Source organism: Malaclemys terrapin, chromosome 18 (genome assembly GCF_027887155.1).
Source record: "Malaclemys terrapin pileata isolate rMalTer1 chromosome 18, rMalTer1.hap1, whole genome shotgun sequence".
NCBI lineage: Eukaryota > Metazoa > Chordata > Testudines > Emydidae > Malaclemys > Malaclemys terrapin.
Window position 1 is genome coordinate 3,607,652 of NC_071522.1, and position 18,483 is coordinate 3,626,134.

Here is an 18,483-nt window from a genome sequence, read left to right on the forward strand (position 1 = left end):
TTGAAGAGAAGTATTTGCTATTGTGATATTCAGTGTTTAAATTCTGTTCTTCATAATTCCTGTGCCAAAAGTTCCTATTTTCCACGTCCTTCCTCAGCTTCTTTGAGGCATTGTGTATTTTGCTGTAAGTTTCCAACAATGGTATACTTCACATATGGCAGAGATTCCTCTCCCAGTATACCTATGTGCTCTCTCTCTCCTGTTGTGTATGATGTTAAAGCCAGATTCATATAAAGAAATCTTGCAATGCAATTCTGTGGACTCGTTCCATTCCTTGGCATGACAAAGTATAGGGATGGGAGGGTATTTCATATGGAGCCCTGGGAAAAGAACCCACAAGGACCTGGTCTAGTTCAAATTCTGGTCCTGATTCTATGGACTTTTACACCAGTGTAAATCAGAAGTGTTACTAAAGCCAGTGGAGTTAAACCAGTGTAAAGTTGATGTGAAAGAGAGAGGAGAACTGAGCCCTGTTTGCATTTCTCTGCCTGGGCCTGATTTCTGTCATTTTCTGGAATCTGTGGCACAGTCAAAGCTACTAACAAGGAAAGGAAAGCAGAAATAGCTTTACATCATTATAGAACCAGCTCTATTTCTCCCCAGGGATTAACACAGGCATCCGAGAAACTGGCTTGTGATTTAATTCAGAACCATTGAGCAGGTGGATGGCACTATGGCTTCTAACAGGATTTCGGTGAAAGGCAGATTCTAGCTAGATACTAACTTGGAATGTTTCCCTGGGGGATAGCCAAGTCGCCCCTATGCTGTCTTGTGCCTGCAGTCCTTCCAGCTGAGAACTACTCTCGACTTCATTGGGCCTCTGGCAGTGTTCGGTAATGAGAGAGCAGAATCTGAGCTCTGGGCTCAGTATCTTGCATGGCAATGCAGAATAGGGACCACTCGAGATATTGGGCCTCGAGAGTGTTGTAGGCCCAGCTAAGCGGTGTGCTGATGTGGTTGGGGAGTGCTCTGAATGTCATCTTGCACTGACACTGCTGAAAAGAATGGAGGTTACACTAACTCCAGAGGCTTTGACTCTGCTGGGGGAGGAGGAGAAAGAACTGAAGAGACCACAGGGCGTTGGCTGAAGGAAGTGCTCTGCGACTGGTGAATGTGAAGTATACCATTGTTGGGAACTTACTGCTGGACTGATCAGGCTATGTGTACCACATATTCAGTTGCACTGGCAATTCTTGCACCAAAGGTTCCCGTAATAAGATGTCAACTGATGGAATTTCCCGTCTCATAGTAGGACCCCACTATCCCACAGACTGGGCAAGATATGGCCCACAAAGAAAAGATGACAGTCAGGATCTACCACCCTAATCTCGGATATGCAGCTCAGCATTTTCGCTTCAGGTCTGGCTGCGATGAGTCAATGCAGACCATGTTGGAGAGAGGAATGGAACAAAATTCCCCATCTGCATTAGAGGAAGGAAGCTGAAAATGAATGATCAGTATGAAATCCTTCACCTGTGCATTAATTTTGTTTTTAGGAATCTCTTCTCTAAGTTTTGCCAACTCGCCTCATTGCTGCTGCTTTGCAGCACCTCCAACTGTTCCAGTCCTGGGTTCACCCACAGTGTAACTGCCGCGCAGTGTAACTGCCCTGGCTTGGCAGCTGGGTTCCCTGTACATCATATTTTTGGAGTGGGAACTAGGGGTTGTCCCAGCACTTTGCTCTCCATCATGATGCAACCAAGTTAGTCTTCCATCAAGAAGGAGCATGTAGATGAGATCAGAATTACAGCATCAGCTATCAACAATAAATAATGATTGCGTTGGGGTCTCTGACTATCTGCAAGGGGTCTTGTCCAGTGCTGCATCTCCAGGGAGCAATGGGGTATTGAACTGTGCTGCTGAAAACAGGAGCAACAAAGCCCAGCTCTTTAGAACTGGGATGCCTTTGTGCTATCCCTTGGGCTCGTGTTGTGCAGCTGATACTGTGGGTTTTTCTTGTTAACATTGTGGTTAAGCTGGTTCTTATTTCATTCTGATCTGAGCCTTGCCGCAGCTGGGGCATGTGAAGCTATGTGCGGAAAAACTGGCTTTCCTAGGAAGTGGGCTGGTGGTAGATGTTTCCATGACAACTTCGCTCATCTTGGGGCTGATCCCTGAGCCTTGTGACATACTCGTGAGGAAAACCACTGGTTACAGAAAGAGCGGAGATAAAAATTTACGCACCTCTCGTCAGACCTGAGCCTCCTGTGGTTGGTTGACAGCCTCAAAACTCTACCCCTCTGCATGGGTAACCAGAGGTTAAGAATACAACTTGCAATGTACCGAGTGAGCCAGACATTGCCAGTATAACTGCCCTCATTGGCTCTCTAATATGGATTTCTTTCTTACTGCAAAATCCATCTAGTCACTTCCTGCTCAAGCGCTTTGCCGCTCTTCTGTTATTCACTGAGTGGCTAGCCAGTGCAGAATCAATAGCTACTCCCTACAAGCAGCCTGGATTCCTCATAGGCACCAGCCAGGATCTCCACCTAGGGATGCTCTTTCTCACCATCAGCATGCAGTAGCGAGTGCGAAAAGGAGCACCGTTTCTTTTGCAGTGTAAGATGAATCTTACCTCTGCGTAAGAGCTTTTTCAAATCTTCATTTAACTTTTGCACTCTCGCTAGTGATCACTGGCATTTGCCTTTGCACTGAGGGGCGGTCAGCCTCTGTAAGCTCATCTGGGACCCGTCTATCAGGGCAGCAGCATTTCTTGGGTGGAGCTCCTGCTCAGAATGTGTGCTGTGCTTTTCATTTGACTGCAGGTCTTGCTTTGTGCTGTGCAATGCAGAGTGGCTTGGTAGTTGACTAGCAGCCGCTTGAATAGACAGGGGAACGCTCAGTTGGGGACCAAAGAATGCCCTCTAGATTCTCTAGGGAGCCAGAAACGGAGTGTATTTCTTGTAAGGTCTTTTTTTTTTTTTTTTTTTTTTTTTTTTTAAGGACACATTTTGCTTTTGTTTTTAAAGAAAACCTGAAATGCCTTCTGAGTAAATAGGACTGTACATCTTTAAAGCACCGAGAAGGGATGGAAACTGCAGCTGAGAGAGAATTCAGGAACAAGAAGCCACAAAAACGCAACCTGGGTGTGGTATGAGTAATGAACACTTAGCTCTCTGAAGGCTTTGTGGCTGCCACAGTAAGTGTTGGTGGGGAGGGCACGAAGGGTGTGTAGGGACTGTGGGGCGTATGTTTGTGTGTGCATAGGGGTGCTTGGCAATAGAATGGGGCCTAAGCTGCATGACTGAAGCCTTATTACAACTTAAAATAAAATGGTTAATATAGACTTTCTTTGCATGTGCCTTTGCATTTCTCTTGCTGTGAACTGCATGAAAATTGCTTTGTAAACATACACTGCCTAGATCTAAATAAGCCTCTCTGCACAGTGCTTATACTGCGTTCCTGTGATGCTGCCCTGACCTAGAATAGGGAGCCTGGCTTTCCAACCCTGCAGCATGATCTTCCGGAGGACCTGTTAACTCTTTCAGACAGCGCATGTGCAGAAGGCACAGTTGATAAGGATGTTGTTTAGCTCGAATTGGTCATGGGCGTTTCCTTGCCTCCTCTTAGGCTCCTCTCAGTCATTTCCTCCTCTAGCGGCTCAGTGTGTTCAGCGGGAGCTTGCACAGGAGGGTCTGAGATCTAACCAGATATTTGTAAAGAGAGGGCTCAAAATGATGGAAAAAGAATACTGGACATATTAGACTGGTGGGCTGGCCTGGTACTGTAATGGCTGTACAGCAGATCTTGCTTCATTCTCCCTGGCTGGGAGTGATGAGGCTGCACTGTGCTCAGGCCAGGAGAGCAATATTTACCGGAATAGCAGCTGTACACGGTATGTGCATGTGCTCAGGTTGTTGATCAGAAAGGTCAGAGCCCATGCGCTTGTGGATAGCAGTGGCTGGAGCACGCCACAGCTTTGAGGAGATGTCAGGCCATACACACTCATGCCCCAGTAATATGTGATGCAGCAGTCCACAAGGAACATACTGTGTGTTAGGCATGCGTTTACCCTGCAAATATATCCCCCTTTCCTACTTCCAAACAAAGAATTTGAGCAAACCTAACGCTCTCTTCCAATGAAGGCCTGTTGTTAATCATCTTATCTCATGGGGCCACTTGGTAGTTACTGTACTGGGTACATTAAGACAAGAGCAATGGTGTCCGTGTCCTAAATGTTGATATTCCTCCCCTTCCCTTATTGCTGAGTCGTAATGGATTCCGTGCAGTACATTTTATCTAAGGACCCCATCCGTCAATAGCAGGTGAGATTATCTCCAAATGGGGGACACTGCCAAGCACACCCTGCTGGTCTGTTCTCTCTAAGCTGCTTTTACAACTTTTCTTTGGTTATTACTCTGCCCCAAAGACTATTTAAGGCCTTGATCCTCCAATCTGATGGGTGCAGGCAAGCTCATAGACCCAGGCAGAGTCCCACTGAAGTCAGCAGGTCTTTGAAGGGACCCACCCATAGATACAGTTTCAGGTACAGGCCCTTGAATGGTAAAAGTCTTTGGGGCAATAACTGTGCTGCCTTCTCCGTCTACACAGCACTGAGTAAACTCTAGGTGTTCAACAAGTAAATAACGACGTTTCACTGTGCAGATGGTACTAGACCATAGGGATCCCTGGACGATGGTTTGGGAACCTCTAGGTCAGTCCTATGGGGAGCTCTGTTGTTTTGTGAGAGAAGGAAGGAGCAGGGTGGACAAGGGTGGACTGCAAGTGAGAGGTCTAATTCAGCTGCAATATCGAATGAATTCTTTCACTCTTTTGCAGATCTCTACTTTTACTGGGAGCAACTTTGATGATCTGAAGCATCGTCCTACCAGACATGGATACCTCAAAGCCTACGTACAAGAAGCCAGGCCTGTCGCAGAACAGGCTGATCGGTTTGATAGAAACGGATGACAGCATCCAGGAAGGTAGTTCTGCAGCTGGTAAACAGGGAGAAAATAAAGGGGCCAAAGGAGGGAAGGAAAAACCACCCCTGGAGACTCCTTACAAGAAAGAGAGCAGTGACTTTGAACCAAAAATCAAGATTAACTTGAATTATCGACCAGGACTTTCCAGCAAGTAAGTAATTGTGGGATTTGCCCTTGGGAAGCCTTCCATTCAAGGCTTCCCAAATTCAAGCTGGTGCCAGAAACTTTGCTAGAGACTGAAAATGCATTCTTCCTGAGGGGGTGGTACGCAGATGGAGAGGGGTACATACTACCCCTTTCCCCCACCCTCAGAGAGGGCACCTCTGTCTGGAACCAGAAGGTGCTGAGGCTAATACAAACAAACAAAAATGGGGTTGAGGGAGTTAGCTCTCTTTTTGTTCTTTGACTTGAAAGAGTTTAATTCTTTCTTCTGCCAAACCGCCGTGCCCATCGCTCTTCTTACAGCGAAACCATAGCAGCTCCCCCATCACGGGAGATTGATACATAATCTCTTGTGGCGTGTCTAAAACATGGTTAACGCTTCACATTTCTCCAGTAGCCAAAAGGACCCAAATCGCTTTGATAGAGATCGGCTCTTTGGTGCTGTCTCGAGGGGTAACCCGGAGGAGCTGGATGGTTTGCTTGATTACTTGAGCAGGACTTCTAAATTTCTCTCCGATTCAAGATATACAGGTAGATACAGGCTCAGTACTCTGGTGATTTAACACAGACATACCTTGATAGTGGCCCGCATAGCTCAAAGGGTTTGTTGCTCACTTTGAATAAGCACCAAACCAAAAGTCTCTAGGCTCACAGCTCCCCCTGCCCACAATATGCCCTTCCACCAAATCAAAAGTTTGGACTCTGAACCTCTTGCAGCCACAAACAAGAGTTAGTGTGGTCTAGGGCTAGAGCACAGGGGTCTGGGTGCTGCTCCCAGTTCCGCCACTGGCCTTATGTCAGGCAAATCGCTTCCTTTTCCCATGTCTGACTTTCCCCATCTGTGAAATAAAGATAGTGATGCTTTTACTCACCTATATGCAAAGCACTTTGAGATCTGTGAATGTAAAGTGCTAAGCAGTATGGTTTTTCTAAGCTCTTTGCGTCTAATGCAGGCTGGAAATACTGTGAGAAAGGGATTTTTAATTAATGTATTTAATGCTACATTGACAGTTAAGTTCTGGGCAAGATGAAACTGATGGTGCAGTCATGTACAAAGCACAGTTATGCCCCTCTCCATGCTCTCTCTCTCTCTACCAGATGCTGAGACGGGTAAGACCTGCTTAATGAAAGCCCTGCTGAATTTAAAAGATGGGACAAATCCCACTATCCCACTGTTGCTAGAAATAGACCAGAAGACTGAGAATCCAAGGCCACTTGTCAATGCTGCATGCACCAATAGTTACTATGCAGGTAAGGGTTCTCCAGGACTGTGTGTCTGACTTTGAGGTCAATAATCAGCAGCAGCTATGGAAAATAACGGGAATTGGATGGATGCATAATTGATAGTATGCTGGAGTTCTTTGTTTGTGGATTGGGTATACCGATGGCCTGAACACAGAAAAGGGAGCTGGGCATTTCTGAGTTCTAATTCTGTCTCTGATACCTACTTCTCTGCCCTTGAGCAATTCACTTAACTTCTCTGTGCCTCAGTTCTCTCATCTGAGAAATGGGGGGTAATACTGGTTTATTTACCGAGGATTATGGTGAGGTTCTGTTAAGGTTTGTAAAGTGCTTTGGAGAAGGAAAAAGATTACGTAGTATTGTTCAGTGAAAACAAGTTACATTTAAGAAATGAATGAGTTCTGCCAAGTGGATTTATCCTTTTAATAGCAAATATTCCAAAGGAACATACCCCTGTGTGAATGTATATTACCTCTATCTTTCTAGATCATTATTACTGCTTCATGGTCAGATCTGAGATCTTTTTGTAGCTCTAAGAGATTTTACACCATTCAGCTCCTCATAGTCTTGGGGGAGTTTGTGTCTGACAGCTCATGTGCTCAGTGTTCAAATTGCATTTCCAACGGTCGCTGTTGCAAAGTCAGCATTTGCCACCAGTTCCCTGCACACAGTATTTCTGGGAGTCCATGATTATTTCACCATATTGACAGTATTGCTGTAGGTGATTTGATATATTGGTGGGGTTTTCTGGAAAGGCCTTTCCTGCTCCATCTGTCCCTGGCACCGTTACAACAAGTTCTGACTGTAATGCCTGTTTCCTTAGGCCAGACTGCACTCCACATTGCCATAGAGAAGAGGCACCTAGATTTAGTGAAACTGCTGGTAGAGAATGGAGCTGACGTCCACGCCAGAGCCCATGGTGAATTTTTCAGGAAGAAGAAAGGAGGAGTGTGTTTTTATTTTGGTAAGCCAGCATTGCAGGCTCCGGCTTGCTATCTGGGAACTCTACAGTATGTGGAGACACTGTCTCATCCTGGGTTTGCCACTCCATGCATTTGGTGTAATCTCCTCAATCCCATAACCACAGGTGTCCCATCCTACTGGAGTAGCTAAACATCTTCACCAGACTGAGCTCTCCTCTGAACCAGTCGGTGCTTGCCTCCTGCTGTTCAGTTGTGTGCGCTTGTCCCTGTCTAGGGACATGGGACTGCTTCAGACCCCCACATGTGTGGACTAAGCCCAAAAATAGATGGAGGGACTGGGTGCAGCCAAAATCTGAGTCTGGCAAAGTGGTCCAGCTGCTCCCAGAAGTAGCGAGGGACTGTTTTTCCGTACCAATTAACTACAAAACATCCAAGCCTGAATACAGAGATTCAGCAAGAAAAAGCCCACCACTGTTACAGTGACAAGACTCTGCAGACTAAGATAAATACATGTTCTTCCTAAAACTACTTTTTTTTTTTTTTTTTCCAAACCCTGCCTCCATCTTTCCAGGTGAACTTCCCCTCTCCTTGGCTGCCTGCACCAACCAGTTTGATGTGATAAAATACCTCCTTGATAACCCCTACCAGAAAGCCAGGCTCCAGGAACAGGATTCCCTGGGCAACACAGTTCTCCATGCCCTGGTGGTGATCGCAGATGACACCAAGCAGAATACTGAGTTAGTGTGCAAGATGTATGATGAGATCTTAAAGGCAGGCACGAAGATTAACCCAGCAGAGAAGCTCGAGGAGATAGTGAACCGAGCTGGGTTAACGCCACTGAAACTGGCTGCCAAGAAGGGCAAAGTAGAGGTAAACGCCACGAGAGTGATTCTCTGGGCATGGCTAGAAATAGTGAGGACAGTGGAGTGAGTCCCCTGCCTAGAGGCTGGGTCTGAGGTACGTGCATCCTACGTTACTGCACATGAGACTCTCCAGCAGTGCCACTGCAGGAGTCATGAAGAAACCCTCTTCCAGACCCTCGCGTTAGGAGCTGTGCTGATGTGATCACAGCTGGGAGCTCCTGGGCTGGGTTGAGAGTTGTTACTCCTTTGACAGAGCTTGTAGAAGTTGTGCTTCGTTTGCCTCAAGTTCTTGGCCGGATCGTATATATGACCAAGAACATATCTGCAAAGTGTATGCAGGAAGTAGGGTTACAGGTTTGAAGACAACTCGGGTACGCTGAGAATTTCATTTTACATCCGAATGTATAATTAGTGTAATACACACAAACTTTCCCTTCAGATCTTCAGACACATTCTCCAAAGAGAGATCAAGGATCCAGAGTACCGGCACCTGTCTCGCAAGTTCACTGAATGGACCTATGGACCCGTCCATGTATCTCTCTATGACTTGTCCTCTGTAGATAGTTATGAGAAAAACTCTGTGCTGGAGATCCTTGCTGAGAGCAGTGACACACCAGTGAGTCCTGAGAACTTATTTAAAATCAAATACAGAATGGCTTTGTCCAGTGTTTTATAGTGTTGCCGTAAATCATGTAGATTAATTTGGCATTTCAGATTGTTTTATTTTAGGGAAATAAAATGTTTGAATTTGTTCATTATTAATGATGAGGACTTTACATATATGGTTAACATTATTAAACCCCTTCAGATTTGTTGCTAATCTGCAATAAGGAAGGCGTTTGAGACATTTATATTCTGTTCCCTGACGTGGAGCAGTGACTTAGCCTGGATCTCTCCAAATACAGGGCTATAGGACGCAGGCAGTATCCAAGTCCAATAGGATGCCAGGGTCCTTTCATTCTGAGAGGTCTGATGAAATAGACATGCAGGGCTTCTGGCCACTGAATTCCAGCACTGGATCAAGAAGGCTTTATGGTGATTCTGGATCTCTGACGATGTGTTATTTTTTCTTCCTCTCACCCTAGAATCGATACAAGATGGTGGTTTTGGAGCCGCTGAACAAACTGCTTCAGCACAAATGGGACTCGTTTGCTGCCAGGAGATTTTACTTAAGTTTTTTCTGTTATTTTATATTCATGGCCATCTTCACAGTCCTTGCTTACCATCGTCCCCTGCAGTTACAGGTAGGGCTGGCTTACTTGGATGGGGTGGAGTGAGGTTGAATGCTGGGGCTGTGGTTTAAGGGGTTTAAAGGGCTTTGGGTGGCTACAGCTCCCGCTGCTGTCTTCATATTCTTGTTTTTATCTTGCAGTCTCCATTTCGAGCAGAGTTCACAGCTATCGGCTTCTTGCAGCTCACTGGACAGATCATTGTTTTCCTGGGAGGCTTTTATCTCATAATTGCTCAGGTACAAAGATCTCTAACCTGTCTGCTCTGAAATAAAACAGCCATTCCCATGGCATTGGTACACCACTCTTATTTATTTCCATAATACCATAAATGTGCATGAAGCTGCACAGATAAACGGAAGGAGAGGTTCTTGCCATCAGGTGCTTGCAATACAAGCAGGATATAGTAAGCAAAGGATGACAGAAAGGGAGGATTAGTAAGATGGGCACAATGTAAAAGATCACAAGAGGGGTTTTGTGTTATACAATAGTAAATATACATTAGTTATTGGATACACTGTATTAAAAAGACACATACAAGATCTGTGGCTCAGTTACTATTTCTTTATTGGCTCTTTATTACCAGGAGCCCTTTTCCATCACTGAAGAGGGATGGTCTGAATTTTTCTATCATTGGAGCAAATGATATAAATAAAAACGCTCTGAAGAAACCATTCACTATGCAGTAGATTATCCCAGCAGAGACTGGACTCAGATGTGTCTTGCTGCGTTAACAAATGTCCCTGTTGATTTCTCTCTTTTCTGATAGATTCTGTACTTTTTGAGGAGATGGCGGAACCTGAAGAATGTGTTCTCTGATGGCTGCATTGAGGTCTTTCTGTACGTGGGAAATGAAAGTTAATGTGAAATCAAACCTCTGTTAAGAGGCAGCTGAACTGGCACGAGGTAGCTAGGCGGGTGGTGAGCAGAAATGACCCATTCTCTCACACAGCGTGCTTGTTCTGCTGTTATGTCATCTTTCCAACCAACTCTTTGCTGGTTTCTTCCACCAGTTGCCTCTTGTCATAATCCTAGATTGTGAGCTCTCTGGGTCAGGGACTGTCTTTCTCTTTTGTTCATTTGAACCCTGCCTGGTGCAATAGAGCCTTGACCCTTGGTTGGGGCATCAAGGTGCTACTGTAATACAGATGATGATAACATGAACTTCTTCCTCGAGTGCTTGCTCATATCAATTCCAGTTAGGTGTGCACGCCGCGTGCATGGATGTCGGAAACTTTTCCCCTAGCAGCTACCCATCGGGCCGGCTGTGGAGCTCCCTGGAGTGGCGCTGATATGGTGCTTTATATATGACCCTGCCGGCCCAACCCCCCTTCAGTTCCTTCTTGCCGGCTACTCCGACAGAGGGGACAATGGGGGGGAATGGAATAGATATGAGCAACACATCTCGAAGAACAACAGTTACAGAAAGGTGAGTAACCGTTTTTTATATGTGGAATTGCTCATTTAGTGACTGGGATTTGGCCAGGGGGCCTAGTGGACAAAGCACTGGACTGGGACTCAGGAGACTTGGGGTCCATTTCTGGCTCCACCAGTGGCTCCCATTGAAGTCATGGCCTTGGGCGTGTCATTTAATCTTCCCGTGCCTCAGTTTCCTAGTCTGTAAAATGGGGATAATACACTGACCTCCATTTGTAACGCACATTGAGGTCAATGGTTGAAGAGCACTACCGGTATATGAGAGCAAGGTGTTTTTGTTAAAGGCAAGAGACTTTATAATTTGTGTGTGTGTGTATTTCTATATGTGATGGGTCTGATTCTCTCAATTTTTATACCAGTTACACGTGTGTAACTCCACTGAAATCAGGCCTGGTGTATGTGAATGTATCTGGTGGAAAAGAGATGAGAGTCAGGCCCAGTATCTCTGAGATTTTCCATAATGTGAACTTCGCTAACGTCTAATGAATCTGCAATTTATTTGTGCAGAAAGTAGGTTGCAGATGGATTTAGATACTAACTCACCTATAACTACAGGGTCTGATTAGCTGCCACTTTATACCCCATTGGATAACCCTGAAAGATGCAGCTGGCTGTGCCCAGTGTGACACAAAAAGGATTTGGCATTGAGACTTACAGCTCACTGTGTGACTATGATTGTTTCCTCCCCTTCCCCCAGCTTGCTCCAGGCATTCTCGCTGCTGCTTTCAGCTGTGCTGTATATTGTGGGTTCAGAAGACTATGTGCCGACGATGGTATTCTCCTTACTGCTGGGATGGGTGAACATGCTGTACTACACTCGGGGCTTCCAGTGGACTGGGATCTATTGTGTCATGATACAGAAGGTCAGTATGGAGAAACAGCCTGTAAGAGATGCTCAGGGACATGAGGCATTGTCCAAATGCTGCAGTTACTGTTCTCCTGTCAGGACCATCAGAAACATGCAAGGAGCTAATACGTAGGCTGTGGACCCTGAGTTTGAGTAAATGTATTCTCTCGGGGGAGGTGGAATGCTGCATGAGGCAGCCCACTGGCTCAGTTTGCAGCAGGCTTTCAAATACTGTCTCAAGTCACAAGAAAAAAGGAGTTTGTTGGGACTCATCCTGGTCCCCCACAGTAGCTGGTCACACAAAAAATCCCCCCAAACTAAAACACCCCACCAAACAGAGCGGCAGTCTGTTCAGGAGATGTTTCCTAGCATTGGAAAGTCTGGATTGAGGCATATGAGCAGATTTGAGTGTGGTGCTCAGGGTTGGAGAAGCATGTCAGAGATGAGGTAAGGAAACTGTTTCTGTGCTTGTTTCATTTAAATTAAGATGGTTAAAAGCAGCATTTTTCTTCTGCATAGTAAAGTTTCAAAGCTGTATTAAGTCAATGTTCAGTTGTAAACGTTTGAAAGAACCACCATAACGTTTTGTTCAGTTACAAACATTTCAGGGGTATGAACAGTTCCATTCCCGAGGTGTTCGTAACTCTGAGGTTCTACTGTATGTCTTATTCAACCTTTGAAAACAGCAGGGTCTGAAGGAAAGAACTTAGGGTTGAGAGCCAGGAACTCCTGAGTTCTGAGCTTAATACTGCTACCCAATTGCTGTGTGACCTTGAGCAAGTCTCTCAGCCTTTTATATCTGCACTTCCTCTGTGATGCTTTCTCGGGGCACTCAGGCCTGAGAGTCATCTTGTTACCCCCTGCCTCAGGGGGAGAAAAACTTGCTGCTGCTAAACTGGGTGCCAGCTCCCTGACACCCCAGTCTATTAGACACCCAAACAATCTGCCCAGAACTCTGCCAGCCTTTACTCTGCATTGCAGATAACAGTCCCCGAACGCCTCAGAAGAGTCTCCCTGTGGTGTCCAGCCCCTTTCACTGGACATTCACAGTAATTACTAAGACCACTGCCTCCAGAGAGACCACGTATCCCCCAGCTTGCTTGGTTCAGCCGAGGATGCACTCTTTACTTAATATCACAGTCCTGAGATTATTTTATAATAAAAAGAAAAAGTGTATTTACAAAGAACAGAGAATCACAGATTCAAGTGAGCAAGAATTATGGAAACAGAGATGGTTATAATAAATCAGAAGCATAACATGCATCTAAGAGTCTAATCATAACCTTGACAGGCTACTCTCCTGTATCGCAAAACATTTCTGCCCTCAAAGATCTTATGCAGAGCTTGCTGATCTTCATTCAATTCAGGATCCAGGTTGTTATGAACCACCCCCTTCCTCCAAGGATGTTCCTAAGTGAAAGTTTGTCGTTATTTCTAGAGGCAGGAAAACCCCTGGTGCTCAGAGTCCTGTGTGCTCTCCCCTATTGGTTTCACTCTCCCCCCTCCCGCCTCCTCCGGTCAAACTGTTGTCTTCATATGCAAATAGCGCTTCCTGTGTGTTGGTTTCAAAATGCTTAATTTACATTAGAGACAGGGTGGATAGGCCGTTCTAGGTCGCTTTGTCTGCTGAAAGATGCTTATCAACCCTGCCTGGAACACAGATTCTAAAAATATTTTCTGTCTATACATACAACTTTTAAAATAACACCCATACTTGCATCTCTCAATGCTTATGACGACCAGTATGGTGTAAGCTTTCCTTTGGTCCCTCACAACATTCTTTATAGATAAATATGATGATAGCAATGAGTTAGGTGTACCGAGTTTGTCAGGCCTGATAGGTGTTAGTGACTCAGAGCAGTGAACCACCAGTGGGCCTCTGTATCACATCCTCATCTATTGAATGGGAGTAATAATAATACTTCCTGACCTGCCTCCCTTGTGAGGGACTGTGGGGATTAATGAGTTAATGTTGCCAGAACTGATTTAGAGCCAAATATCATTATTTGATAGGTGTGCTAGTTTCCTGTTGTCCTGGTGATTTTGTGCTGTATAAACATCATGTGAGGTTATTGGTGATTAATAACACTGCCTTTTGCTCTGTCCGCAGACTATCCTGAGGGACCTGCTACGCTTCCTCATGGTTTACGTGATCTTCCTCTTTGGCTTTGCGGCAGGTGAGGATTGACTCAGCACCGTGTTACAGGCAGACCTGCCAGGAGGAGACTTGCCAAGAAAGATTCATTGTTCTGCTTTTGTTACAGCTCTGGTCACCCTCACAGGGGATGCCCCTCCGGCTTCCCAGAACACGTCTGTTACCCCAGAGGACGGCGATAAAGGCCATGTTGTGTACAGTGGGCTGCTGAGCACTTCCTTGGAGCTCTTCAAGTTCACCATTGGCATGGGGGACCTGGAGTTCCAGGAGCATGTGAAATTCAAATACTTCGTCATGCTGCTGCTGCTGCTGTTTGTGATCCTGACCTATATCCTCCTGCTCAACATGCTGATCGCCCTCATGAGCGAGACTGTCACCAATGTCTCTGGTTACAGCAAGAGTGTCTGGAAGCTGCAGGTAAGTCTGTTGCACCGCTCACCTGGTCTCCAGTATAGGCCTTATAACATATTATGCGCTAAATGTGGGCCTGTGGGAGCCATTTACAACAAATTCTCTCCCGCTGTGCATGCACTGGGATATAAGATATGACGTTTTTGCTGAGCTCTAAAGTTTTATTTAAAGTAGTAAAAGTGTAATGAGATCTTTCTCTCTCCACATTTCTATAGTACCCATCACCTTAGTATCTAAAGTGCTGAGATATGTGCCTTCCAGATCTACTTGTAAAGACTGTGACCTCCTTAATGGATGGGACTGTACATTTTAAGTGGTGCTTTGTCACTTCCCCTGCCTCTGGGAGGGAAGAGGAAGTAACGCGGCGCAGGTGGTGCTTGTTGAGGGAAATTAACAGCTGAGTTTACTGGGAGATTTATTCCAACTCCTCAACCTGAGAGAGCTGATTCTGGTCTTCCAGATGCTCCATGCAAGCAAGCTCTCTTCGCAGATTGAGTGACAGCACCTTCAGCCAATAAACACTGGCTAAAACCCGACAGCATCACAACACTTTCATTGGTTGAGCATACCCTGGGAGCAAAACCATGTTATGAGACAGATGTTTAACCCTTTTGCGGGTGTCATGCTTTTGTTACTTGAGATGTTTCTGTTCTCGTATGTAGGGCTCTGTTAAGATTTGTCTGTGTTTTATACCTTCTGTTGGCTTACCCTGGTTTGGAGGAATTTCTAATGTGGTTAGCAGCTCCTTCCATGGCTGCTTGGTCATCGCCTGAACTAAGGAAGACCTTGTAAGGTGACAGTAGACAGCACAGGCTGTGCTTAATCAGTCTGGGAGCTAGAGAGAACTACAGGATCTGTCAGAGTCCAAAATCCCCTTTTATACTGATGGCAGCCCAGTCCTATCTTTTTCTCTATCTAGAAAATTACAGAGTTTAGAGTAATTTCTTAAGCCCACAGGCCTAGGAGACTTTAGGGTATTTCCTGACAGCAGTAACAGAGCCAAGGAACATTCACAAAAGTGCCTTTCCAAGTCACGATACTTGGTGGGTGGGGAAGACTTGATCGGAACTTAGGCTAGCTCAGCACCTGGGTTGTGGCTACACCAGTTCCGCTCTAACATGGACTTGTATCCTCAGAGAGCCATTGCCATTCTGGAAATAGAGAAGTCCTGGCTGTGGTGCCCAAGAAGGAGGCAGAGATCTGGCTGCTTCTTGTCTGTGAGCCTTGATGATAAGAAAGATATGAGATGGTGTTTCAGGTAAGATAGAAAGTGGAGGCAGCTTCCCACATTCTGAATTCTGTGTCTGCATGCTGGCATTATGTGTGAATGGGGGAGCCTGGTTTGTTTGTGTGTGTGTGTGTATATATATATAAATATAAATATATAAAGTGTGTGTGTGTATATGAGAGATGGGGGTGGAGGGGAATCAAGACATTACCCTACTCACTCCTAGATAATCGAGTATCTGTAGGTGCATTTCTCATGCTCCCCCATCACCTTTGTATCTAGGCATCATGTAGTGCTGGTACTTCTGCTGCCTTGTGTTACAGCCACGAGACTGTCATTCTCTCTTCCACTGCCCCTTTCTCCTGGAATGGGGCCCTTTGACCTGCAAGCTTGATCCTGAAAGGAAAGCAGCTGAACCTGTGGGAAAAGCATTAATATCGACACACCCTCAGTTTCCTGGCTGTGTAAATGCTGCTTGATAACACTTCTGCAACGTGCTAAGTGAACCCCACAAAGTGGCAGAACTCCCTTTGTTCATGTAAAGTGTGGGAGACTGGGACTCGGAATATCCCATATCCTCATTTCAACAGAGGAGGCCAAATCCAGAGTGCTCTGATAATGACACCAGGACTTTATGGATTGCATTGTGTTACTCCATGCGTAGAGACTTTTTGGTGCAGGAAAACTCCTTTAGTTAAGTGTGTCCCCCTTCCAGGCACTGGGGTGTTATTATTTAAACACCGGCACTGTTCATAACACAGAGAAAGATACAGAACTAACACACCCCACAGGGCTTAGTAGCTAAATAAGAACTCCCTTGGCAACAAAGCCTTTTGTGGTACAGCCATTGCTGCTGCCGCCAAGTCATTAGTGCTGTGCTGATGAGACCACCATCCATCAGAATGGATGCCACTGAGATGCCAGAGATGCAGCCTTGGTACGCAGGTGTATGATCAGAATGTTTTGTCCCCATGCCTCATTGTCTACTGGCTGATGGGGAAAATCGTTCTATTTTCTGTCTTCAGAGTGGAGGAGATTAACTGGGCCAACTGGGAAAAGGAGCTGGGAGTCATCAAGGAGGATCCTGGGAACTCCAGAGACTTGGAAATAGAATCCCTAGGTAAGACATCCCAGGGCTGAGCAGAAGATGTCAGCCCCTTTTCTACTACCTGCTGGGCAAATGCTTTGTGCACTTTGCCTGTTATCTCTTTGGTGGACTCTGTGTGCCAGAAATTTCAGGTGGGTTTGCCCTCACCCCCAATACACCCAGTGAAACTGCTGTCTATCAAGTGTCCTGCAGCCATGGCATCTTCATTTGTGATCTGGTCAGCGCGCACAATCTAAGTAGGTTTGGGTCTGTTCAGTACTTGAATGGAGGACGCCTTAAGAAAAATAATGTTCTGTAGTAAACGCTGTTGAGGATTCAGTTAAGTGCCTTCAAGTTGAGACTCAACCAATGACCCAGGTGTTCCCTTTATAGGAAATGTAAAACTAAGGTCCAGACCCAGGGTGTTGCTAAAGGTCCCAGGGCACATTCAGCAAGAGTCGGGGTGTTCACCTTGGCATTGTGGCCAAATTCTAACTTGTAGCGTCACATGCTACTGGCCTGAACATCCTCTGCACTTTCAAGTGGATACAGTCGCCCCCCACCTCCTGTCCTAAGCTGTGGTGCAGCATTACTGTGCATGGTTAAGCAGCCCTACACTGAAAACAGAGATTTGTTCCTTTCAATGAAAATATATTGTTTGCTTAATCTGCCAGGTCTTGTGTAGGAGCCCCATCAGGATTAACCCGACCCTTTCACTGTTCCATCTTTGGTTGGTCTCCAGCTGCTGGCCTAGAGGGACTGGGATGGGGAGGTTCACAGCACTTCAAAAATGCCTCAAATAGAATTTTTTTAGTTTTCTGTAAATCTGCAATAGCCCCAGGACCGGCTCAATACCCTCCTCCTTGCCTTTGTCATCTCCCTGCTAACTAAGGGCCACCATTGTTCTGTCTCCTGTTACAGTGAAGAGAGTGCGGGACAGGATGTCACGGGGGCAAGCAAACGCAGCAGCACCGGAGGAGCAGTTGCCGTTACAACCATTAGCCAGTGACTGAGATGAGGCCACTAGAAGAGGACAAGCCAAGAGACTGTAGCATGTTCTCGGCATCGGGATCCTGTTGTTGCTCCCATCCCAATGAATTCTTCATTCTGTGGTGCCACTAATATTGAGATGGAAAAGTAATCAGTATTAACATGTCTCATCAAAGACTGTTTCAGTCTGTTGCTTTTATGCGTACAAAGTATTTCCTTTGAAGAAATCATTTCTGTTCAACTTCTTCTGCCTGATACTTTCTTCCTACAATGCTTAAAAAGAGGATGTGTGTGTGTGAGAGAGATTGGGGGGGTATCTCCTGGATGGACTGGCTTTGTATTCTAAGCCTCAGGTTTGAAATTTCTCTCTGGAAGCCTGGGTTAAACTTTCAGTTGGGTCAATTTAGCCCTTCATGCTGGTGAGACAGAAAAATTTAGTTCCATGCAGCTGTGTGCGTAGATCTTTTGGATGATACTTTTCCAAGCACAGGCCCTATCTGCTGTGTGCTGACAGGATAAGATACCATGTACTTTTTATGGGAACAGAAGTTTGTCCTAGTGTTTATGGCCAAAAATATTTTCCCTTCTGCACTGTTATCCTCGGTCCCATATTTGACTGCATTTCAGGCAATCTATCTGGGAAGTGCTTTGGAATTAAAGGTGCATAAAGCGTTGTTCACAGTTTCTGACTTTATGACGTTGGCTTGTATGCAAGACAGTGTGTGTCACTTTGGAAGGTATGTTAAGAGGTATTCAAGCTGAAACATTAAGCTCAGTGCAACAGCTTCTATCAGCAACAGTGGCAAATGTAGTCATTTTGACAGTCTCAAAACCACTGACATATATCTGAATTGAAGGTGGCAAAATCTCTTGAAAGTTGTATGCTTTGCTAGCAGCTGCACTAAAAGCTGTTTCTTATTAAAACTGTGACTTAGAAATGCAAATTTATATGACATCCCTTCCCCACAGATGTGCTCTTCTTCA

General features: G+C 45.5%; 1 protein-coding gene across 2 annotated transcripts; it reads left to right on the forward strand.

Moving 5' to 3' along the window:
• The first annotated feature begins 2,076 nt into the window (after window positions 1-2,076).
• On the forward strand, window positions 2,077-18,173 carry LOC128825477 (transient receptor potential cation channel subfamily V member 2-like). Of its 2 annotated transcripts, XM_054007982.1 has the most exons (17): window positions 2,077-2,559; window positions 2,944-3,139; window positions 4,780-5,076; window positions 5,482-5,618; window positions 6,186-6,338; window positions 7,153-7,293; window positions 7,824-8,122; window positions 8,555-8,731; window positions 9,201-9,359; window positions 9,488-9,583; window positions 10,114-10,184; window positions 11,479-11,644; window positions 13,739-13,805; window positions 13,893-14,200; window positions 15,331-15,452; window positions 16,448-16,542; window positions 17,431-18,173. In XM_054007982.1, exons 3-17 carry the CDS (start codon window positions 4,835-4,837, stop codon window positions 17,520-17,522), a joined length of 2,325 nt encoding a protein of 774 aa, XP_053863957.1. In that variant the 5' UTR covers window positions 2,077-2,559; window positions 2,944-3,139; window positions 4,780-4,834; the 3' UTR covers window positions 17,523-18,173. The 2 variants fall into 2 exon arrangements, with proteins under 2 accessions (XP_053863957.1, XP_053863958.1); XM_054007983.1 differs by lacking the exon at window positions 2,944-3,139.
• The last annotated feature ends 310 nt before the right edge of the window (window positions 18,174-18,483 follow it).